Genomic DNA, 24457 nt, shown 5'->3' on the forward strand with positions numbered 1-24457 from the left:
CCTTCCGAAGGAAGCACACCCCACCCAGCAGTCCCACACCCCCAAATCCACCCCCCCACCTTCTCCACAATCCAATCCCCCACCCCTACACCAGCCACTCCTTCACCCTGACCCCACACCTTCCCCCAACCTCATCTGCAACTCACTCTCCCCAGCCTGACTGCCCCCATCCCAGCCCCACATTCTCCGACCCTCACCTCCCCTCCCAGGGGCAGGAACATGGGAGGCGGATGAGGCCTGGCCAGGAGGAAGGTGACATTCAGCAACAGAGTCAGCACCCCCAGCATCAATGCCCCACAATCGGGCACAGCACAGCACCCACGAGCCCCTCTCCCCCCCAACCCAAACTCCCCCAGCTCCAGCTCAGGCCAAAGCGTTGACAAAGACTTGAACAAAACATACAGCCTTGCTTCACAAGACGGATTGTAAAATTGAAGATTATTTCTTATGCTTCTGCCTTTATATTTTGCTGCGAATTGAACAGAAAATGAAGCTCTATTTAAATAATTTCTTTTTATTCATTTTGTAATACAAAATGTCATTAAAATATTTTTCCCACAGTATTTTTCCATGTACATGTGACTTTAAAAGAAATTCATTTGGCAGCTTATGTGAAACCCAACAACCCACAACAGGATCTCGAGTTTTGAAACTTGAACACTGAATGTGACCTGAAGGACAATGTCAGAAACCTAATCATTTAGAGGTGATCAGGAAATAAAATGAGTGCAATTAAAAAGCTGGCCCCAGTAAAGGAAAGCAAATAACAATTATCCTGCCATTAAAACCCATTGGTGAGGAGAGGAGCTGGAGGCTGACATTTTGAAAATATACAATTGAAGTGTCCTTTTTATCTTGTGAAATGCAAATATTTCTCGGTCATTTCAAAGATGTGGAATTATTCCCATAGAAACATCAGCTTTCTGTTTTGTTCCTCTTGTGCGAGCCTGGCAGCTGTGGTACGAGACCAGCGGGTAACGCAGTCAGTAGATGTGCTGCAGGATGAAGTCTGCACTGACAATATTAACTCCTTGGATGTGGCTAAATCTGTTTCAGTGTGTACTTCACAATCACACACATCCTGCAGGAGGATCTCACTGAGCTCTCAGCAGCTTTTCAACAGGAATGAGGGCAGGATAATTGGAACTGGCCGAGCCTGTAATCCACTAGACAGTACATTTATAGGCACAGACAGATACGACCAAGACACACACACACCCAATCAGCACACCCCCAGCAGAAAGGAAGGACCAATAAAACAGCTCAGTAATATTTGGGATATTGTTAAAGTCTGTCTTCGCAATCTCCATTTAATATTACATAGATAAATACAAACGTGAGTTTTTAAAAGACTGTTAAAAAGCTAGCACTCTCTCTGTCCATGAGGAGGCAGTGAGGTCCCTCTCCCCCTCAGCCCCCAGCCAAGTTCACGGCCGCGGGGATTTTTGGAAGTAGGTGAGCAGGCTCACTGTGAGCCGGGGTTTTTTAGCTCGGGAGCCAAGCTGCCTGGCAGCTTTGTTTTTCGGAGTAGTGGTGGGCTGGGCAGTGCACTGGGTTGGGGGAGCTGCAGACAGGCTCTTCTGCAGCTCAAGGGCAAAGTGGAAGTCCTCGTGTTCAGACATCTCCCAGGGCAGCTTGTACTCGCCACATTTTGGGCACCGCAGCAGAGAGCCCGGGGAAGGGGGCCTTTCACATGGCCACCCAACGGACAGTGGGCTCAGGGCAATCTCCACAGGAGGTCCCAGAGGCTCAGGGAGCGTAAGGGGTATTCCCAGGGCATCACTGAGGGGAAGGGGGCTTCCCGGGGCATCACTGAGGGGAAGGGGGCTTCCCGGGGCATCACTGAGGGGAAGGGGGCTTCCTGGGGCATCACTGAGGGGAAGGGGGCTTCCCGGGGCATCAGGGCTGGTTTTGAAAACTCTACTTTTGAAAAAGGATGGTTTTGATGGAAAGTTTCTCTGAGGTGTCACCTGATGACCTTGGGCCTTCACTGAGGGGATCACAGGCAGAGAAGCAGTGTCAGGGTTTGTGGAAGATTCTGGAAGCTTCCTCACCCTCTGGAAGTACGAAGCGATGTTACGGAGACTGGGCCTGCTTGAAGCTGCTGTGAGAGTGTGTGGACATTGGGAGGGGCTGCCTGCTGGGTGCAGCGATAGCAACGAGCTATCTGTCTCTGTCAGCGTGCGGTCGGAGATCAGAAACTGCTTAATGGGCTTGGTCGAGGTCACAGAGATTCCCGAGAATTTACTGACTGACAGAGAGAGGCCAGTGACAGCTGGGTACCTGGACGACAAAGAGAAAGAGAAAGGCATCACTCCCAGTGTCTGATAACCCCATTCCTGACCTTCCCCACCCTCTCTTCAACATGAACACCTCCCCCACCGTCCCGTGTGTACATGCTCCATCACACTGATCATTCCTGCCTTCCCACATTCCCTCTGCACTTCCTCTTCCTTCTCCTCTCTCTCGCTCACTCCCCCCTACCACATCCACCACCCTGTTCCTCCCTCCCCATCCCTCCTTCCCTCCCCCCAATCCCACACTGCCTTTACCCCCTGTCCCACGCTCCCCTCCCATCCCACACTGCCCTGGCCCTGCCGTCCCACTCTGTTCCTCCCTGTGCCCCCCCCACCCCGCCCCCTCACCGCCCTGTCCCTCCCTGTACGCCCCCCCCGCCCCTCACTGCCCTGTCCCTCCCTGTACGCCCCCCCCGCCCCTCACTGCCCTGTCCCTCCCTGTACGCCCCCCCAGCCCCTCACTGCCCTGTCCCTCCCTGTCCCCCCCCGCCACTCACTGCCCTGCCCCCCCTGTACGCCCCCCCCCCCCCCCCAGCCCCTCACTGCCCTGTCCCCCCCGGCCCCTCACTGCCCTGTAACCCCCGGCCCCTCACTGCCCCGTTCCCCCCCGGCCCCTCACTGCCCCGTTCCCCCCCCGGCCCCTCACTGCCCCGTTCCCCCCCCCACCCCTCACTGCCCTGTCCCTCCCAGTATGCCCCCCCACCCCTCACTGCCCCGTTCCCCCCCACCCCGGCCCCTCACTGCCCTGTCCCTCCCTGTCACCCCCCCGGCCCCTCACTGCCCTGTCCCCCCCGCCCCTCACTGCCCCGTTCCCCCCCCCACCCCTCACTGCCCTGTCCCTCCCTGTACGCCCCCCCCGCCCCTCACTGCCCTGTCCCTCCCTGTACGCCCCCCCAGCCCCTCACTGCCCTGTCCCTCCCTGTCCCCCCCGGCCCCTCACTGCCCTGTAACCCCCGGCCCCTCACTGCCCCGTTCCCCCCCGGCCCCTCACTGCCCCGTTCCCCCCCCGGCCCCTCACTGCCCCGTTCCCCCCCCCACCCCTCACTGCCCTGTCCCTCCCAGTATGCCCCCCCACCCCTCACTGCCCCGTTCCCCCCCACCCCGGCCCCTCACTGCCCTGTCCCTCCCTGTCACCCCCCCGGCCCCTCACTGCCCTGTCCCCCCCGCCCCTCACTGCCCCGTTCCCCCCCCCACCCCTCACTGCCCTGTCCCTCCCTGTACGCCCCCCCCACCCCTCACTGCCCTGTCCCTCCCTGTCCCCCCCCGCCCCTCACTGCCCTGTCCCTCCCAGTTTGCCCCCCCACCCCTCACTGCCCTGTCCCTCCCAGTATGCCCCCCCACCCCTCACTGCCCTGTCCCTCCCTGTACGCCCCCCCCACCCCTCACTGCCCTGTCCCTCCCTGTCCCCCCCCGCCCCTCACTGCCCTGTCCCTCCCAGTTTGCCCCCCCACCCCTCACTGCCCTGTCCCTCCCAGTATGCCCCCCCACCCCTCACTGCCCTGTCCCTCCCTGTACGCCCCCCCCGCCCCTCACTGCCCTGTCCCTCCCTGTCCCCCCCCGCCCCTCACTGCCCTGTCCCTCCCAGTATGCCCCCCCACCCCTCACTGCCCTGTCCCTCCCAGTATGCCCCCCCGCCCCTCACTGCCCTGTCCCTCCCTGTCCCCCCCCCCGGCCCCTCACTGCCCTGTCCCTCCCTGTCCCCCCCCCCCCGGCCCCTCACTGCCCTGTCCCTCCCTGTCCCCCCCCCCGGCCCCTCACTGCCCTGTCCCTCCCTGTTCCCCCCGCCCCTCACTGCCCTGTCCCTCCCTGTCCCCCCCGCCCCTCACTGCCCTGTCCCCCCCGCCCCTCACTGCCCTGTCCCCCCCCCGGCCCCTCACTGCCCTGTCCCTCCCTGTTCCCCCCGCCCCTCACTGCCCTGTCCCTCCCTGTTCCCCCCGCCCCTCACTGCCCTGTCCCTCCCTGTCCCCCCCGCCCCTCACTGCCCTGTCCCTCCCTGTTCCCCCCCCGCCCCTCACTGCCCTGTCCCTCCCTGTACGCCCCCCCCGGCCCCTCACTGCCCTGTCCCTCCCTGTATGTCCCCCCTGCCCTGTCCCTCCCTGTCCCCCCCGCCCCTCACTGCCCTGTCCCTCCCTGTCCCCCCCGCCCCTCACTGCCCTGTCCCTCCCTGTCCCCCCCGCCCCTCACTGCCCTGTCCCTCCCTGTCCCCCCCGCCCCTCACTGCCCTGTCCCTCCCTGTCCCCCCCCGCCCCTCACTGCCCTGTCCCTCCCTGTCCCCCCCCGCCCCTCACTGCCCTGTCCCTCCCTGTCCCCCCCGCCCCTCACTGCCCTGTCCCTCCCTGTCCCCCCCCGCCCCTCACTGCCCTGTCCCTCCCTGTCCCCCCCCCGCCCCTCACTGCCCTGTCCCTCCCTGTTCCCCCCCGCCCCTCACTGCCCTGTCCCTCCCTGTATGTCCCCCCTGCCCTGTCCCCCCCGCCCCTCACTGCCCTGTCCCTCCCTGTCCCCCCCGCCCCTCACTGCCCTGTCCCTCCCTGTCCCCCCCGCCCCTCACTGCCCTGTCCCTCCCTGTCCCCCCCGCCCCTCACTGCCCTGTCCCTCCCTGTCCCCCCCCGCCCCTCCCTGCCCTGTCCCTCCCTGTCCCCCCACCGCCCCTCACTGCCCTGTCCCTCCCTGTCCCCCCCCCGCCCCTCACTGCCCTGTCCCTCCCTGTATGTCCCTCACTGCCCTGTCCCTCCCTGTCCCCCCCGCCCCTCACTGCCCTGTCCCTCCCTGTATGTCCCTCACTGCCCTGTCCCTCCCTGTCCCCCCCGCCCCTCACTGCCCTGTCCCTCCCTATCTCTCCGCGCCCCCCGCCCCGTTCCTCACCATGCTGCCTGATGCCTTGCTGCTGAGTTGACTCCTTGGATTAAGCTGAAAGCATCCTTTGCGATCCTGCCAGCCCTGTACAGGGACAGAGCGCAGCACCGAGACAAGCTGCTACTTCTGTCACTGCCCTCCAGCCGCACTCCCACAGACAGCAGCCTTCCCACCCGCTGGTTCTACAGGAGCAGCGAGAACAAGCCTGTGAAATCACTCGATCCTGCAGTGATCACCCGCGCCATGATCGATCGATTCCCCACACTCTGCCTTGATTCCAGTGTGACCTTCACACACAAGACAGTGGGATCCTGCCCCAGTCTATAACACCCAAGCCATCACTCTAATAAAAATCAAATTACTGTCAATGCTGAATAGCTGTCTTACAAACAGAAAGTGCTGGAGAAACACAGTTCAGTGACAGGTCTTCAGGGCTCTCTGAGGAGAGACAACAGATGGAGCAGTAACTGTCTCTCTCTCTCCCCACAGATACAGTCAAAACTGCTGAGTTTCTCCAGCAATTTCATTTTATATATCAAGCTACCATTCCAGGGTAAGCGCCGAGGGAGCGCCGCGCCGTTGGAGGGTCAGTGCAGAGGGAGAGTCGCACTGTCGGAGGGTCAGTGCTGAGGGAGCGCCGCACTGTCGGAGGGTCAGTGCTGAGGGAGCGGGCACTGTCGGAGGGTCAGTGCTGAGGGAGCGCCGCACTGTCGGAGGGTCAGTGCTGAGGGAGTTGGCACTGTCGGAGGGTCAGTGCTGAGAGAGTGAGCACTGTCGGAGGGTCAGTGCTGAGGGAGAGCCGCACTGTCGGAGGGTCAGTGCTGAGGGAGTGGGCACTGTCGGAGGGTTGGTGCTGAGGGAGTGGGCACTGTCGGAGGGTCAGTGCTGAGGGAGCAGGCACTGTCGGAGGGTCAATGCTGAGGGAGCACCGCACTGTCGGAGGGTCGGTGCTGAGGGAGTGGGCACTGTCGGAGGGTTGGTGCTGAGGGAGTGGGCACTGTCGGAGGGTCAGTGCTGAGGGAGTGGGCACTGTCGGAGGGTTGGTGCTGAGGGAGTGGGCACTGTCGGAGGGTTGGTGCTGAGGGAGCGCTGCACTGTCGGAGGGTCAATGCTGAGGGAGCGCCGCACTGTCGGAGGGTCAGCTCTGAGGGAGCGGGCACTGTCGGAGGGTCAGTGCTGAGGGAGCACCGCAGTGTTGAAGGTACTGTATTTTGGGCAAGCTGATGAGCTGATGGTTCCTCAGCCTCCAAGCTGGATATCGCTGTGTTTACAGCAAGCCTGAGAACGTGAGTCTGAGGGCGGATGTGGATTGGCTCCTTTCCCCATTGCTCAGGGGCCCGATGTTCTACCTCACTTTACACAGGGGATCCACCCATTTCCCTGCTCCCTCCTTTCGGTAAATTCAACGAGGAAGCTGACCTGCTCCTTGTCTTTGTCCAGTCTCTCCTCCAGCTCCATGGCCAACTGCAGGAGCCAGTGTTTCACCTGGGATCAAAACCCAATGTCAGACAGGCTGGTTCAACTCTCCCTGAGCTGTGCGCGCACGTACACACACGCACACACACACGCACAGACACAGGTGCGCGCACACACAGATGCAGACACATATGAGCACAGGCACAGACTGATCCCCTCTCTTACCCCGGCTACGTGACACACATACCTGCTCACAACTGCTCAGTGCCTCCGTCCCCAGGAAGTTCTTGCTGCAGCCGATGGATTTGGGGAGGTGACGGGGTCTGACGGGTTCGAACTCCACTCCCCGGCACAGGTCAAACAGCCAGTTCCTGAAATCAAGGCAGTGGTAGCTTTGTGAGGAAAGTCTCAGGGACGAGGCAGGCACCGCCAGGTAGTACCCACATCCTGCCAACTGGTGTACAGCCTATGATTTAGTGCCAGTAGCTCTACATTTCTAATTCTCAGTTAAAGGTTTCTGTCTGGTCTCACGGCAGCATCAGCCAGAACTGAACCAGTGCCTCCACAGCTTCCACATTCTTCAGAAAACACAGGGCTGAGGTCTGGAGGCAGCTGTCCAGCTCGGGTCTGCTGGAAAGGGCTTGTGTTTGTAATGAACACTTGGGAAGTCGTGGTGTAGTGGGTCTCGCTCACTGGTGAGGGAACCCAGCAGCTGAAACTGAGTCAGTCATGGTCACCACGACCGAGTGGATCATCGAGTGCTGTCAGAAACCCATTTGGCTCACTAATGTCCTGTAGGGACGGAAATCTGCCATCCTTACCTGGTCTGGCCTACAGGTGACCCAAACCCACAGCCCCTGAAATGGCCAACATTCAGTTCTAGGGGTAATTAGAGAGGGCAGTCAATGCCAGCCCCTATCCCCTGACAGGATTACTAAAAAAAAAGAAATCCACAATTTTCAAAATAGTATTTCCTGTACTTAGGTTCAGGAAGTAACATCCTAAATACTGGCTGATGTGCAGCAGCCTAACTCCAGTCAGACAAACGTCACTTGCACACCTCCCTACCATGAGGCGAGAGCCACATTTGCACCATCCTCTTCGTTGAGGTAACTCCCACCTTCCAGGCTCTGACACAGCCTCAGCATCTCACTGAGGGTCAGTTCCCAGGGGATCAGGGCTCAGTGTTACTTACCCAGTTTTCTCCCCGAACACGCTGTGGAGCTGAGACTCTGGGAATGCTCGCAGCTGCCCCATGTACTCAATGTTCAGGAGACGAGCCACCGACTCTCCCAACTTCCCACCCAGATTGCGGCTGAAACAGGAGCAGACAAGATTTCCGAGTCAGCGGAAGCGGGAAGGGCCAGAAGGCGAAAGGCTTTGAGGAAGGAATGGGACACGTGGGCCTTGATGTGTTGACCCAGCAAAGGGGCAGTTGTGCAGGGTGCAGAGTCTCCTTCTACATTCTCCAGTCAGCAAGAACCCCACGTGGCTCAGATCCAGGGGACAAAGCTGAAACAAGTGGGATAGATAAACGACAAGCAGTGTAATATATCTGGATTTTCACAGAAGATGGAAGAAGGCATCACACATGAGGCTACATAATAAGAGCCGTTGGCGCTGGGGGTGGTATGTCAGCATGGACAGAGGACTGGCTTGCTGACTGAAGACAGGCGGTTCAGATAAGGGAGCATTTTCGGGATGGCAGCCTGTAACCAGTGCAGTGCCACAGTTACTTGTTTACAATACACATCAACAATTTTTACAAGCAAAGTGAGCGTACTATTGTCAAGTTCATGCATGATACAAAAACAGGTGGGAAGAACGTTAGCCAAGTGAACACAAACTCGGCAGGTGGAATATAATCCAGGGAAATGAGAATCTAGGACCAGACAGCACGACCTCAGAGGAAAGGGTCACACATTTAAGAGAGGGGTGGAGAGGAATTTCTCCTCTGTGGAACTCTGCACCACTGCGGGCCGTGGAAGCCGGGTCATTAAGAAAACTCAAGGCTGCGGAGGACAGATTTTTAATCAGGCAGGGAATCGAGAGTAACGGGGGAAAGGCAGGAAGGTGAAACTGAAGATTATCGGATCAATCGTGATCTCACAGAATGGCAGCTCAGACTTGATGGGCTGAATAGCCTGCCCATACAGCTCTCTTACATGGGAGTGATGGTCTAATGTACTGTGGCTCATTATTAACTCAGACACCCTGGTGATGGTCTGGGGACGCAGGTTTAAACCCTGCCTTGACAGATGGTAGAATTTGAATTCAATAACACATCTGCATTAGGAGTGTAATGATGACCATGAACCTATTGTCGATTGTCTGGAAAAAGCCATCTGGTTCACTAATGTCCTTCAGGGAAGGAAACTGCCGTCCCTACCTGGTCGGGCCTACGTGTGATTTCAGACCCACGGCAACGAGGTTGGCTTATAATGGCCCTCTGGGTAATTAGGAATCGGCAATAAATGCTGCCTGGCCAGCAACACCCTCACCCCATGAATGAATGAAGGAACAGACGAGAGCTCCCGATGAACTTACATTTTGCCAATGGGCAGCGTGTCGAAGAGTCGTGGCACAGAGCACATTGGCAGCACTGTCTGCCGGCTTGGTTTGTTCAAACCACAGCTCAGCTTCGCCAACACCTGCACTCGAAACACAAACAGTCCAGTAACTGCTAATCAACAACACGGGCCACAGGCATCCGCTGGGGCGGGGGGTGTTACCCGTACGTCTTGGGGTGGGGCTGTATGTGCCGGTCTATGGGAAGGGGCTGTGGAGGGAGTGCAGAATAGTGTTTCGGTCAATTGGAGGGCGGTATGATGGGGAGTGTGTCCTGGTCTGTGAGGATAGGGGGCAGTGCTGGTGGGACAGTTGCTCTCCTGTCTGTGGGGTCCTTGTCTATGTGGGGGCACTGCCCCGGTCCATGGGGTTGGGGGGGCAGGCACTGTCCCGGTCTATGGGGGTGGGTGGGGGACACTGTCTTGGTCTATGGGGGTGGGGCGGTGTCCCAGTCTGTGGGGATAGGTGAGCGGGCACACTGTGCTAGTCTATGGGGGTGATGGGTACGCTATTGATGTGGGTGGGGGTGAGGGGTACGCTGTTGATGTGGGTAGGGGGTTGAGGGTGAGGGGGACGCTGTTGATGTGGGTGGGGGTGGGGATGAGGGAGACACTATCGATGTGGGTGGGGGTGGGGGTGAGGGGGACACTGTCGATGTGGGTGGGGGCTGGGGGTGAGGGGTACGCTGTCGATGTGGGTGGGGGTTGGGGGTGAGGGGTACGCTGTCGATGTGGGTGGGGGCTGGGGGTGAGGGGGACGCTGTCGATGTGGGTGGGGGTTGGGGGTGAGGGGGACGCTGTCGATGTGGGTGGGGGCTGGAGGTGAGGGGGACGCTGTCGATGTGGGTGGGGGCTGGGGGTGAGGGGGACGCTGTCGATGTGGGTGGGGGAGGTGTCAGGGTGAGTAGATTTACCTTGTTGTGTGAAACTCCAGCCGAACACGTGTACCCAGTCTCCTGGTGCACTGCCGCCCGCATTTCCTCAATGATCAGTGCCCCCGCTGTCAGCAGCAGCTCGGGGCTCTCTCCGTCTCGGCTAGTGACGGGCAGGGACTCCAACCAGGAGTCTAGCCCTGCTCGGCGAGCTTCCTCTGTCAGACCCAGAGCGACAGCTGTAAACAGCCGGCAGTCACAGTACAATCACACTCTGTCCCCACCCCCCTCTCCCCGAACACCCTGTACCCCACCCCCTCTCCACCAGTACCCTGTCCCCCCTCTCCCCGAGTACCCTGTCCCCCCTCTCCCCGAGTACCCTGTCCCCCCTCTCCCCGGGTACCCTGTCCCCCCTCTCCCCGGGTACCCTGTCACCCCTCTCCCCGGGTACCCTGTCCCCCCTCTCCCCGGGTACCCTGTCCCCCCTCTCCCCGAGTACCTTGTCCCCCATTTCCCCGAGTACCCTGTCCCCCATTTCCCCGAGTACCCTGTCCCCCCCCTCCCCGAGTACCCTGTCCCCCATTTCCCCGAGTACCCTGTCCCCCATTTCCCCGAGTACCCTGTCCCCCCCCTCCCCGAGTACCCTGTCCCCCCCCCTCCCCGAGTACCCTGTCCCCCCTCTCCCCGAGTACCTTGTCCCCCCTCTCCCCGAGTACCCTGTCCCCCCTCTCCCCGAGTACCCTGCCCCCCCTCTCCCCGAGTACCCTGTCCCCCTCTCCCCGAGTACCCTGTCCCCCCTCTCTCCGAGTACCTTGTCCCCCATTTCCCCGAGTACCCTGTCCCCCATTTCCCCGAGTACCCTGTCCCCCCCCTCCCCGAGTACCCTGTCCCCCCTCTCCCCGAGTACCTTGTCCCCCCTCTCCCCAAGTACCCTGTCCCCCCTCTCCCCGAGTACCCTGTCCCCCCCTCTCCCCGAGTACCCTGTCCCCCCCTCTCCCCGAGTACCCTGTCCCCCCTCTCCCCGAGTACCCTGTCCCCCATTTCCCCGAGTACCCTGTCCCCCTCTCCCCGAGTGCCCTGTCCCCCCTCTCCCCGAGTACCCTGTCCCCCCTCTCCCCGAGTACCCTGTCCCCCTCTCCCCGAGTACCCTGTCCCCCTCTCCCCGAGTACCCTGTCCCCCCTCTCCCCGAGTACCCTGTCCCCCTCTCCCCGAGTACCCTGTCCCCCCTCTCCCCGAGTACCCTGTCCCCCCTCTCCCCGAGCACCCTGTCCCCCTCTCCCCGAGTACCCTGTGCCCCCCCGTCCCCGAGCACCCTGTTCCGCCACCTTCCCGAGGTCCCCCCCGCCCCCAGTACCAACCTCTCTGTACAGCTCGGTCTCCCAGTTGTTCTGCCTGATTGTGGGGGGAGAATCCCTCCACGAAGGTGGTTCCCAGGAGCCTGCCATCAATCCTCTGGCCCTCCAGTGTGCGGCATCGCTGGCGGGCAGCAGCTGTCAGATCGACAAAGACCTCGTCGATACTGGCCCGTTCGATCACAGCAAACCGGGACATCACTGAGAGCACCTGTACACTGGCTTCTCTGTACCTGGTGGGAGATGGTCCACGTCAAATAAAATTGGGAAGGGCCTTGAAGGCACTTCTACAGCAACAGCGTGCACCCCCTCCCCGAGCACCCTGTTTACCCCCGACCCCGAGCACCCTGTCGCCCCCTGCCCCGAGCACCCTGTCCCCAACCCCCTCCACCTGTGACCCCGACACCGAGCACCCTGTCCCCCACCTCCCCGAGCACCCTGCCACCCCCACCCCGTACAGGAACTTCAGGGAAAGATGGAGCATCGGTCCAGGGTCCTGGCTGTCAAACATGGGAAATCAGGCTGTGATCAGAGGTGGCCAGAGAAATGGAGCAGATTGTGAAATAAACAAATAGCAACGTCTCAGTTCAGGCACACAGTCATGTTACAGGCAACAGCAAATCAACACTGACTTTAGCGCGGCCGACGGGTCACTGATCGAGGGGAACCCAGGCAATGGACACTCTCAGCAAACCGGACATTTCACTTTCAGAGACAGAACACCAGTGAGTTTCCACCACAGTTAGTCCAGAAAGCAGCTCGGTAACTTTCATAAAACATAATGAGGGCGGGAGACAGAGTGAACTGAGCAGGAAGAGGAGACTGAGGAGGGAAATATGACAGCGTGCAGGACACAAAGGGTGCGGAGAGCAGGCAGAACGTGAGGGGCTGGGGTGGGAATGAGTGGGGACAGCAGCAGGAAGGAAGACGGATAGGAAGGAGGTGAGGACCGGGGGAATGGAGAGGGGGAGAAGGAGGTGAGGACCGGGGGAATGGAGGGGGGGAGAAGGAGGTGAGGACCGGGGGAATGGAGGGGGGGAGAAGGAGGTGAGGACCGGGGGAATGGAGGGGGGGAGAAGGAGGTGAGGACCGGGGGAATGGAGAGGGGGAGAAGGAGGTGAGGACCGGGGGAATGGGGAGGGGGAGAAGGAGGTGAGGACCGGGGGAATGGGGAGGGGGAGAAGGAGGTGAGGACCGGGGGAATGGGGGGGGGGGGAGAAGGAGGTGAGGACCGGGGGAATGGAGGGGGGGAGAAGGAGGTGAGGAACGGGGGAATGGAGGGGGGGAGAAGGAGGTGAGGAACGGGGGAATGGAGGGGGGGAGAAGGAGGTGAGGACCGGGGGAATGGAGGGGGGGGTGGGAAGGAAGTGGTGGGGGGAACAGCGAAGTAAGGAAAGGACATACTTGCTGAGATCTGCCTTGCCTCGAGCCTCAGGGATTTGAGCGAACTGAAGCTGCGGACATCTCTTCTTTCCCTCCTGACCTCGCATTCCTCTGGTCACCCCATACGCTCGCGCCTCATAGCTGACAGCAATAATACTAGAGAGACAGAGATGGGTACAGCAAAGAGATGAACTGAGCTACAATCACCCGCTCACAAAAAACCTCAGCAAGTGAATGCATTGGGGGCAAGAGTACAGTAGGGATCAATGTGAATGGTCTTCAGCTACGAGGATAGATTGGGGTCCCCGGAGATTCGATCAACGAGAACAAAATACTGAGGGGACGAGGCAGACTGCGTCGAGGAGAAGCTGTAGCCATTGGTGGATCGATCACAAACCAGGGGCTGAGCCTCCACCTGCAGAAAGGGAATGGGTAACTAGTGGGCATGTCTAGGCAGGCCATTCTGTAACGTCACCGCAGTAAAACACTGATACTGCTTTTGATCCTGCCGAGGAAGAAAGCAGCGACAGCTAAACTCACCGCACTACCGTTGGCCGGCCTGCATGCTGAGGAGAGAGAAGTACGGAAATGCAACAGACACAGGGGATTTAATTACATGAGGAATAGAGAGGCGTTTCTATGGCCACAACTGAGACTCCAAGATGGTACGTTGCCTCCCCAGTGTTACAGTAAAAAAAAGGGAATGTAATGCTGAAGGGTCGCTACCCGAAACGTCAACTTTCCTGCTCCTCTAGTGCTGCCTGGCCTGCTGTGCCTATCCAGCTCCACACTGTGCTGACCTTAAGGCTCTGTGCCATAATGAGCTGAGCATTCACGATAAAGTGGACGAATGAATGGCACAGATAGATATAAATGGGGACGATATAGTCAGGATTGCAGAGACATGGCTGCAAGGTGACCAGGGATAGGAACTGATCATCACAGCATTATCTAGTATTTAGGAAGGACATTTAGGAAAATAAATGGAAAAGTCCTGGGGAAAATTGATGAACAGAGAGATCTGGGTGTTCAGGTTCATTGTTCCCTGAAGGTGACAACGCAGCTCAATAGGGTGGTCAAGAAGGCATATGGCATGCTTTCCTTCATTGGGCGGGGTATTGAGTACAAGAGTTGGCAGGTCATGTTGCAGTTGTATAGGACTTTGGTTCGACCACATTTGGAGTACTGTGTACAGTTCTGGTCACCACATTACCAAAAGGATGTGGATGCTTTGGAAAGGGTGCAGAGGAGGTTCACCAGGATGTTGCCTGGTATGGAGGGTGCTAGCTATGAAGAGAGGTTGAGTAGGTTAGGATTATTTACATTAGAAAGACGGAGATTGAGGGGGGACCTGATTGAGGTCTACAAAATCATGAGGGGTATAGACAGGGTGGATAGCAGAAGCTTTTTCCCCCAGAGTGGGGGACTCAATTACTAGGGGTCATGAGTTCAAAGTGAGAGGAGGAAAGTTTAAGGGAGACATGTGTGGAAAATTCTTTACGCAGAGGGTGGTGGGTGCCTGGAACGTATTGCCAGCGGAGGTGGTAGAGACGGGCACGATAGTGTCTTTTAAGATGTATCTGGACAGGTACATGGATGGGCAGGGAGCGGAGGGATACAGATCCTTAGAAAATAGGTGACAGGTTAGACAGAGGATCTCAATCGGCACAGGCTTGGAGGGCCGAAGGGCCTGTTCCTGTGCTGTAATTTTCTTTGTTCTATTCTTTGTTCTTTGACAGACAAAAACGAGATATGGTGGTGTAGCATTGCTGGCTAAAGAGGAAATTGAATGGAACTGTGAGAAAGGGTTTTATCTCCAACAATGTGGAATCTGTGGGTCCAGCTAAGAAACACAAAGGGAGTGAAAAAAATGTTAGGTGGGGGTTGTTAACAGACCCTCAAACTGTTGGACTGATATTTGGGAAGGCTATTAAACAAGGAAGTAGAGGCACGTGATGAAGGAACAGCTGTAAATATGGGTGACATTTTTTTGAAGTAGAGGAATTAAGGGATATGGAGTTAGGCCTCTGATCAGCTGTGATCTCACTGAATGGCAGAACAGACTCAGGGGGTTAATGCTATCCTCCCGTTCCCATAATCTGCGTATAGATTGGGAAAATGAAATCAGTAATAATAACACAAAGGAGGAATTCCTGAGGTGTATATACGATTGTCTTCTGTCCCAATACATTGAGGAACCCTAAAATGAGCAGTGAGAAAGCAATATTTGAAAATGTCATCGTGCAAGACCCTTTGGGGACCAGCGATCATAATACTACAGCAGTGCTCATCAATGATGTGGCTGGCTCTGCAAGCTGGGTCTTGAATCTAAACAGAGGAAACTATGATGTTATGTGGTACAAGTTGGCAGTGATGGAGTGAGGAACATTACTGAAAGGGTGATGGTAGTAAGGCAATAAAAAGAAAACATTCAAACAGCACATGGAGGAACTGCAACGATTATTCATTCATGTCAGGCACAAAAGTGAATCAGAAAATGTGGCCAAACCATGGCTTACAAGGGAAACTAGACACAGCATGAGATCCAAGGAAGAGGTATATAAACTAAATAAATAACACTGAGGGTTGGGAGCAGTTTTGAATTCAGTAAAGGGGGAAGAGGAATGGATGAAGCACGAGAGTGAGCTGGAAAAGCTCAGCAGGTCTGGCAGCAGCTGTGAAGGGAAAAACAGATCAGGGTTAATGTTTTGGGGCTGGTGACCTTTTCTCAGAACTGGACCCGAAACATTAACCCTGTTTTTTTCTTCACAGATGCTGCCAGACCTGCTGAGCTTTTCTAGCAATTTATGTTTCAGTTCCTGATTTACAGCATCCGCAGTTCTTTTGGTTTTTATGAGAGTCGGCTGGCAGGGAACATAAAAACTGGCTATAATAGGGTAATGTGAAGAGAAAAACTCTTAGTGAAGACAAATGTAGGGCCCTCACAATCATAAACAAAGAGGTTTATAATAGATATCAAAGAAATAACCGACAAACTAAATACACAGTTTGGTTAGGAATCAGTCTGGGAAAACTTTGCTGCACTCCCTCCATCACCAGAACATCCTTCCTCACATAAGGAGATCAAAATTGTACACAATACTCCAAGTGTGGTCTCACTGAGGCCCTGTATAACTGCAGGAGACATCTCTACAGATTACCTGCTGTACCTGTGTACTAGCTTTCTGTGTTTTGTGCACAAATATCCCCCAAATCCCTTTGTGCTGCAGTTTCTCCCCATTGAGATAACACTTCTTTTGCTCTCCCTTCCAAAATTAACAATTTCACATTTTCCCACATTATTCTCCACGTCTCACAGCCTGCCCTTCCGCTTATTTTTGTGTTATCTGTAAATCTGGCTACAGCTCATTTACTTCCTTCCTCCCAGTCATTAACATATATCAGAAACAGTTGCTGTCCCAGCACTGATCCCTGTGGAACCCATTGGCTACCGGTAACCAACCTGAAAAAGATCCCCTTATCTGCACGATAATGAAATGTGAGGCTGGATGAACACAGCAGGCCAAGCAGCATCTCAGGAGCACAAAAGCTGACGTTTCGGGCCTAGACCCTTCATCAGAGAGGGGGATGGGGAGAGGGAACTGGAATAAATACAGAGAGAGGGGGAGGCGGACCCAACATGGAGAGAAAAGAAGATAGGTGGAGAGAGTATAGGTGGGGAGGTGGGGAGGTAGGGAGGGGACAGGTCAGTCCAGGGAAGTCGGACAGGTCAAGGAGGTGGGATGAGGTTAGTAGGTAGATGGGGGGGCGGCTTGGGGTGGGAGGAAGGGATGGGTGAGAGGAAGAACAGGTTAGAGAAGCAGAGACAGGTTGGACTGGTTTTGGGATGCAGTGGGTGGGGGGGAAGAGCTGGGCTGGTTGTGTGGTGCAGTGGGGGGAGGGGACGAACTGGGCTGGTTTTGGGATGCGGTGGGGGAAGGGGAGATTTTGAAACTGGTGAAGTCCACATTGATACCATATGGCTGCAGGGTTCCCAGGCGGAATATGAGTTGCTGTTTCTGCAACCTTCGGTTGGCATCATTGTGGCAGTGCAGGAGGCCCATGATGGACAATCTCCCCTTCCCCTACTGCATCCCTAAACCAGCCCAGTTTGTCCCCTCCCCCCACTGCACCACACAACCAGCCCAGCTCTTCGCCCCCACCCACTGCATCCCAAAACCAGTCCAACCTGTCTCTGCCTCCCTAACCGGTTCTTCCTCTCACCCATCCCTTGTTCCCACCCCAAGCCGCACCCCCATCTACCTACTAACCTCATCCCACCTCCTTGACCTGTCTGTCTTCCCTGGACTGACCTATCCCCTCCCTACCTCCCCACCTATACTCTCTCCATCTATCTTCTTTACTCTCCATCTTCGGTCCGCCTCCCCATCTCTCCCTATTTATTCCAGTTCCCTCTCCCCATCCCCCTCTCTGATGAAGGGTCTAGGCCCAAAACGTCAGCTTTTGTGCTCCTGAGATGCTGCTTGGCCTGCTGTGTTCATCCAGCCTCACATTTTATTATCTTGGAATTCTCCAGCATCTGCAGTTCCCATTATCCCTTATCTGCACTCGTTACTTCCTGCCCATAAACTATATCCACTGGCTCCCCCTCATCAACTCCAACAGTTACATCCTCAGAGAATTCCTGGAGATTTGTCAAGAATGATTTCCCGTTCATAAATCCACGCTGGCTCTGTCCAATCCTGTCACTGTTCTCTAAGTGCTCAGCTTCTGAATATCTTTTATAACGAACTCTAGCATTTTCTATACTATTGACATCAGACGAAAGACCAAAACAGCTGCAGATGCTGGAAATCAGACACCAGAACAGAAATCACTGGAAAAGTTTAGCAGGTCTGGCAGCACCTACTGAGAGAAATCAGTTTTAACATTTCAGAAACTCCAGTTAAACAATTAAACAAACAGTTTAAAATCCATAGGAACTGGGGTGGCCCAGTGGTTTGCACTGCACCCTCACAGCACCAGGGACCTGGGTTCGATTCCACCCTCAGGTGACTGTCTGTGTGGAGTTTGCACATTCTCCCCATGTCTGCGTGGGTTTCCTCCGGGTTCTCCGGTTTCCTCCCACAGCGCAAAGATGTGCAGGCTAGGCGGACTGGCCATGCTAAATTGCCCGTAGTGTTCAGGGGTGTGTAGATTAGGTGGGTTACAGGGGAATGGGTCTGGGCGGGATGGTCCGAGGTTCGGTGTGGACTTGCCGGGCTGACTGGCCTGCAGGGATTCTATTCGAAGGTCTGTAGAATCTTAACAGATGACACCAATGCATCTACCTTTTCGAGGGTCTCTTCCTGAAACCCTCTGGGATGTAGATTATCAGGCCCTGGGGATTTAATCAGCCTTCAATCCCACGAATTTCCCTAAAAACATTTCTCTACTAATATCGATTTCCTTCAGTTCCTCAAACTGTATGCTGTGTTCCCCAACATTTCTTGGATTTATTTGCATGCTCCTTTGTGAGGACAGAAGCAAAGTGTGTGTTTAGTTGGTCAGCCATTTGTTGCTTTCCCATTACAAATTCCCCTGTTTCCGACTGTAACAGAACTACATCAGGCTTCACTAATAATTAGCTTCGGTAAAAGATGTTTCTTGAATCCGAGCCCTCAGAACTGGTGGCAGGGATCATGCGAGGCCAGGTCAGGCTGTAACACAGGAGGCCATTCAGCCTCTCATCCCTGTGCAAGAGGAGGCAGATTCTCAGCCCCTTGATTCTTTAACACAAGAGGACGCTCTGCCCCTTGATGCTGTGATAATACCCAGGTTTGGGCTGAAAAGTGGCAAATAACACTCATAGCACACAAATGTCAGGCACTGATCATCCCCAACAAGAGACAATCTTAACTGCCGCCCCTTGACATTCATTCATGTTACCATCACTGAGTCCCCCACTATCACTATCCTGGCAGGGTCACCAGTGGCCAGTCCAGGTAATGACAGTGCCGGTCTGCTCTAATAATGTAGTGTTGATAGATATACCCTCCTCCCTGCCAGGTCTTGTACTGGACCACAGCGCACGGCTTGCCCCGCAGCTCGGGGTTGTTCTTCTGCTCCACTTGGACATAGAAACAGTCCATGTCGACCAGGGCCACCACACGCTCCTGTCCGCGAATCCCCATCACCATCGCCAGCAGCAGCGACACCAGCCTGGGGAGTGCAAGCAGGAGGGTCAGAGGCAGCAGGACGCAGTACAGTGTGAGTGCGCTTTGAGAGCCCACCGCGAGAATACATAACCCCGTCCCGCACCCCCCATCCCCATCACCATCACCGGTGCTGGGTCAGAGGCAGCAGGACGCAGTACAGTGTGAGTGCGCTTTGAGAGCCCACCGCGAGAATACATAACCCCGTCCCGCACCCCCCATCCCCATCACCATCACCGGTGCTGGGTCAGAGGCAGCAGGACGCAGTACAGTGTGAGTGCGCTTTGAGAGCCCACCGCGAGAATACATAACCCCGTCCCGCACCCCCCATCCCCATCACCATCACCGGTGCAGGGTCAGAGGCAGCAGGACGCAGTACAGTGTGAGTGCGCTTTGAGAGCCCACCGCGAGAATACATAACCCCGTCCCGCACCCCCCATCCCCATCACCATCACCGGTGCTGGGTCAGAGACAGCAGGACGCAGTACAGTGTGAGTGCGCTTTGAGAGCCCACCGCGAGAATACATAACCCCGTCCCGCACCCCCCATCCCCATCACCATCACCGGTGCTGGGTCAGAGACAGCAGGACGCAGTACAGTGTGAGTGCGCTTTGAGAGCCCACCGCGAGAATACATAACCCCGTCCCGCACCCCCCATCCCCATCACCATCACCGGTGCTGGGTCAGAGACAGCAGGACGCAGTACAGTGTGAGTGCGCTTTGAGAGCCCACCGCGAGAATACATAACCCCGTCCCGCACCCCCCATCCCCATCACCATCACCGGTGCAGGGTCAGAGGCAGCAGGACGCAGTACAGTGTGAGTGCGCTTTGAGAGCCCACCGCGAGAATACATAACCCCGTCCCGCACCCCCCATCCCCATCACCATCACCGGTGCAGGGTCAGAGACAGCAGGACGCAGTACAGTGTGAGTGCGCTTTGAGAGCCCACCGCGAGAATACATAACCCCGTCCCGCACCCCCCATCCCCATCACCATCACCGGTGCTGGGTCAGAGACAGCAGGACGCAGTACAGTGTGAGTGCGCTTTGAGAGCCCACCGCGAGAATACATAACCCCGTCCCGCACCCCCCATCCCCATCACCATCACCGGTGCAGGGTCAGAGGCAGCAGGACGCAGTACAGTGTGAGTGCGCTTTGAGAGCCCACCGCGAGAATACATAACCCCGTCCCGCACCCCCCATCCCCATCACCATCACCGGTGCAGGGTCAGAGGCAGCAGGACGCAGTACAGTGTGAGTGCGCTTTGAGAGCCCACCGCGAGAATACATAACCCCGTCCCGCACCCCCCATCCCCATCACCATCACCGGTGCTGGGTCAGAGACAGCAGGACGCAGTACAGTGTGAGTGCGCTTTGAGAGCCCACCGCGAGAATACATAACCCCGTCCCGCACCCCCCATCCCCATCACCATCACCGGTGCAGGGTCAGAGGCAGCAGGACGCAGTACAGTGTGAGTGCGCTTTGAGAGCCCACCGCGAGAATACATAACCCCGTCCCGCACCCCCCATCCCCATCACCATCACCGGTGCAGGGTCAGAGGCAGCAGGACGCAGTACAGTGTGAGTGCGCTTTGAGAGCCCACCGCGAGAATACATAACCCCGTCCCGCACCCCCCATCCCCATCACCATCACCGGTGCTGGGTCAGAGACAGCAGGACGCAGTACAGTGTGAGTGCGCTTTGAGAGCCCACCGCGAGAATACATAACCCCGTCCCGCACCCCCCATCCCCATCACCATCACCGGTGCTGGGTCAGAGACAGCAGGACGCAGTACAGTGTGAGTGCGCTTTGAGAGCCCACCGCGAGAATACATAACCCCGTCCCGCACCCCCCATCCCCATCACCATCACCGGTGCAGGGTCAGAGACAGCAGGACGCAGTACAGTGTGAGTGCGCTTTGAGAGCCCACCGCGAGAATACATAACCCCGTCCCGCACCCCCCATCCCCATCACCATCACCGGTGCTGGGTGAGAGGCAGCAGGACGCAGTACAGTGTGAGTGCGCTTTGAGAGCCCACCGCGAGAATACATAACCCCGTCCCGCACCCCCCATCCCCATCACCATCACCGGTGCAGGGTCAGAGACAGCAGGACGCAGTACAGTGTGAGTGCGCTTTGAGAGCCCACCGCGAGAATACATAACCCCGTCCCGCACCCCCCATCCCCATCACCATCACCGGTGCTGGGTCAGAGACAGCAGGACGCAGTACAGTGTGAGTGCGCTTTGAGAGCCCACCGCGAGAATACATAACCCCGTCCCGCACCCCCCATCCCCATCACCATCACCGGTGCAGGGTCAGAGGCAGCAGGACGCAGTACAGTGTGAGTGCGCTTTGAGAGCCCACCGCGAGAATACATAACCCCGTCCCGCACCCCCCATCCCCATCACCATCACCGGTGCAGGGTCAGAGGCAGCAGGACGCAGTACAGTGTGAGTGCGCTTTGAGAGCCCACCGCGAGAATACATAACCCCGTCCCGCACCCCCCATCCCCATCACCATCACCGGTGCAGGGTCAGAGACAGCAGGACGCAGTACAGTGTGAGTGCGCTTTGAGAGCCCACCGCGAGAATACATAACCCCGTCCCGCACCCCCCATCCCCATCACCATCACCGGTGCTGGGTCAGAGACAGCAGGACGCAGTACAGTGTGAGTGCGCTTTGAGAGCCCACCGCGAGAATACATAACCCCGTCCCGCACCCCCCATCCCCATCACCATCACCGGTGCAGGGTCAGAGGCAGCAGGACGCAGTACAGTGTGAGTGCGCTTTGAGAGCCCACCGCGAGAATACATAACCCCGTCCCGCACCCCCCATCCCCATCACCATCACCGGTGCTGGGTCAGAGACAGCAGGACGCAGTACAGTGTGAGTGCGCTTTGAGAGCCCACCGCGAGAATACATAACCCCGTCCCGCACCCCCCATCCCCATCACCATCACCGGTGCTGGGTCAGAGACAGCAGGACGCAGTACAGTGTGAGTGCGCTTTGAGAGCCCACCGCGAGAATACATAACCCCGTCCCGCACCCCCCATCCCCATCACCATCACCGGTGCAGGGTCAGAGACAGCAGGACGCAGTACAGTGTGAGTGCGCTTTGAGAGCCCACCGCGAGAATACATAACCCCGTCCCGCACCCCCCATCCCCATCACCATCACCGGTGCTGGGTCAGAGGCAGCAGGACGCAGTACAGTGTGAGTGCGCTTTGAGAGCCCACCGCGAGAATACATAACCCCGTCCCGCACCCCCCATCCCCATCACCATCACCGGTGCAGGGTCAGAGACAGCAGGACGCAGTACAGTGTGAGTGCGCTTTGAGAGCCCACCGCGAGAATACATAACCCCGTCCCGCACCCCCCATCCCCATCACCATCACCGGTGCAGGGTCAGAGACAGCAGGACGCAGTACAGTGTGAGTGCGCTTTGAGAGCCCACCGCGAGAATACATAACCCCGTCCCGCACCCCCCATCCCCATCACCATCACCGGTGCAGGGTCAGAGGCAGCAGGACGCAGTACAGTGTGAGTGCGCTTTGAGAGCCCACCGCGAGAATACATAACCCCGTCCCGCACCCCCCATCCCCATCACCATCACCGGTGCAGGGTCAGAGGCAGCAGGACGCAGTACAGTGTGAGTGCGCTTTGAGAGCCCACCGCGAGAATACATAACCCCGTCCCGCACCCCCCATCCCCATCACCATCACCGGTGCTGGGTCAGAGACAGCAGGACGCAGTACAGTGTGAGTGCGCTTTGAGAGCCCACCGCGAGAATACATAACCCCGTCCCGCACCCCCCATCCCCATCACCATCACCGGTGCAGGGTCAGAGACAGCAGGACGCAGTACAGCGTGAGTGCGCTTTGAGAGCCCACCGCGAGAATACATAACCCCGTCCCGCACCCCCCATCCCCATCACCATCACCGGTGCAGGGTCAGAGACAGCAGGACGCAGTACAGTGTGAGTGCGCTTTGAGAGCCCACCGCGAGAATACATAACCCCGTCCCGCACCCCCCATCCCCATCACCATCACCGGTGCAGGGTCAGAGACAGCAGGACGCAGTACAGTGTGAGTGCGCTTTGAGAGCCCACCGCGAGAATACATAACCCCGTCCCGCACCCCCCATCCCTATCACCATCACCGGTGCAGGGTCAGAGGCAGCAGGACGCAGTACAGTGTGAGTGCGCTTTGAGAGCCCACCGCGAGAATACATAACCCCGTCCCGCACCCCCCATCCCCATCACCATCACCGGTGCAGGGTCAGAGGCAGCAGGACGCAGTACAGTGTGAGTGCGCTTTGAGAGCCCACCGCGAGAATACATAACCCCGTCCCGCACCCCCCATCCCCATCACCATCACCGGTGCAGGGTCAGAGGCAGCAGGACGCAGTACAGTGTGAGTGCGCTTTGAGAGCCCACCGCGAGAATACATAACCCCGTCCCGCACCCCCCATCCCCATCACCATCACCGGTGCAGGGTCAGAGACAGCAGGACGCAGTACAGTGTGAGTGCGCTTTGAGAGCCCACCGCGAGAATACATAACCCCGTCCCGCACCCCCCATCCCCATCACCATCACCGGTGCAGGGTCAGAGGCAGCAGGACGCAGTACAGTGTGAGTGCGCTTTGAGAGCCCACCGCGAGAATACATAACCCCGTCCCGCACCCCCCATCCCTATCACCATCACCGGTGCAGGGTCAGAGGCAGCAGGACGCAGTACAGTGTGAGTGCGCTTTGAGAGCCCACCGCGAGAATACATAACCCCGTCCCGCACCCCCCATCCCCATCACCATCACCGGTGCAGGGTCAGAGGCAGCAGGACGCAGTACAGTGTGAGTGCGCTTTGAGAGCCCACCGCGAGAATACATAACCCCGTCCCGCACCCCCCATCCCCATCACCATCACCGGTGCAGGGTCAGAGGCAGCAGGACGCAGTACAGTGTGAGTGCGCTTTGAGAGCCCACCGCGAGAATACATAACCCCGTCCCGCACCCCCCATCCCCATCACCATCACCGGTGCAGGGTCAGAGACAGCAGGACGCAGTACAGTGTGAGTGCGCTTTGAGAGCCCACCGCGAGAATACATAACCCCGTCCCGCACCCCCCATCCCCATCACCATCACCGGTGCAGGGTCAGAGGCAGCAGGACGCAGTACAGTGTGAGTGCGCTTTGAGAGCCCACCGCGAGAATACATAACCCCGTCCCGCACCCCCCATCCCCATCACCATCACCGGTGCAGGGTCAGAGACAGCAGGACGCAGTACAGTGTGAGTGCGCTTTGAGAGCCCACCGCGAGAATACATAACCCCGTCCCGCACCCCCCATCCCTATCACCATCACCGGTGCAGGGTCAGAGGCAGCAGGACGCAGTACAGTGTGAGTGCGCTTTGAGAGCCCACCGCGAGAATACATAACCCCGTCCCGCACCCCCCATCCCCATCACCATCACCGGTGCAGGGTCAGAGGCAGCAGGACGCAGTACAGTGTGAGTGCGCTTTGAGAGCCCACCGCGAGAATACATAACCCCGTCCCGCACCCCCC

The 24457-nt window shown here is 57.7% G+C and overlaps 1 protein-coding gene across 4 annotated transcripts in view; it reads right to left on the reverse strand.

The window, feature by feature from the left end:
- Positions 1–494: 494 nt before the first annotated feature.
- Positions 495–24457, reverse strand: part of polh (polymerase (DNA directed), eta) — a 26513-nt gene continuing 2550 nt past the window's right edge. For 3 of the 4 annotated variants that reach the window (XM_059645094.1, XM_059645095.1, XM_059645096.1), the window contains exons 2-11: positions 18736–18903; positions 12763–12897; positions 11365–11591; positions 10048–10244; positions 9114–9217; positions 7762–7881; positions 6814–6937; positions 6570–6635; positions 5160–5332; positions 495–2283 (exon numbers count right to left, since the gene is read on the reverse strand). In XM_059645094.1, coding sequence (XP_059501077.1) covers positions 1428–2283; positions 5160–5332; positions 6570–6635; positions 6814–6937; positions 7762–7881; positions 9114–9217; positions 10048–10244; positions 11365–11591; positions 12763–12897; positions 18736–18881 — 2148 coding nt within the window. In that variant the 5' untranslated portion in view covers positions 18882–18903 and the 3' untranslated portion in view covers positions 495–1427. The remainder of the gene's footprint in view (positions 2284–5159; positions 5333–6569; positions 6636–6813; positions 6938–7761; positions 7882–9113; positions 9218–10047; positions 10245–11364; positions 11592–12762; positions 12898–18735; positions 18904–24457) is intronic. The other variant, XM_059645097.1, reaches the window with a different exon arrangement.

This window comes from Stegostoma tigrinum, chromosome 4 (genome assembly GCF_030684315.1).
Source record: "Stegostoma tigrinum isolate sSteTig4 chromosome 4, sSteTig4.hap1, whole genome shotgun sequence".
NCBI classification, from domain to species: domain Eukaryota; kingdom Metazoa; phylum Chordata; class Chondrichthyes; order Orectolobiformes; family Stegostomatidae; genus Stegostoma; species Stegostoma tigrinum.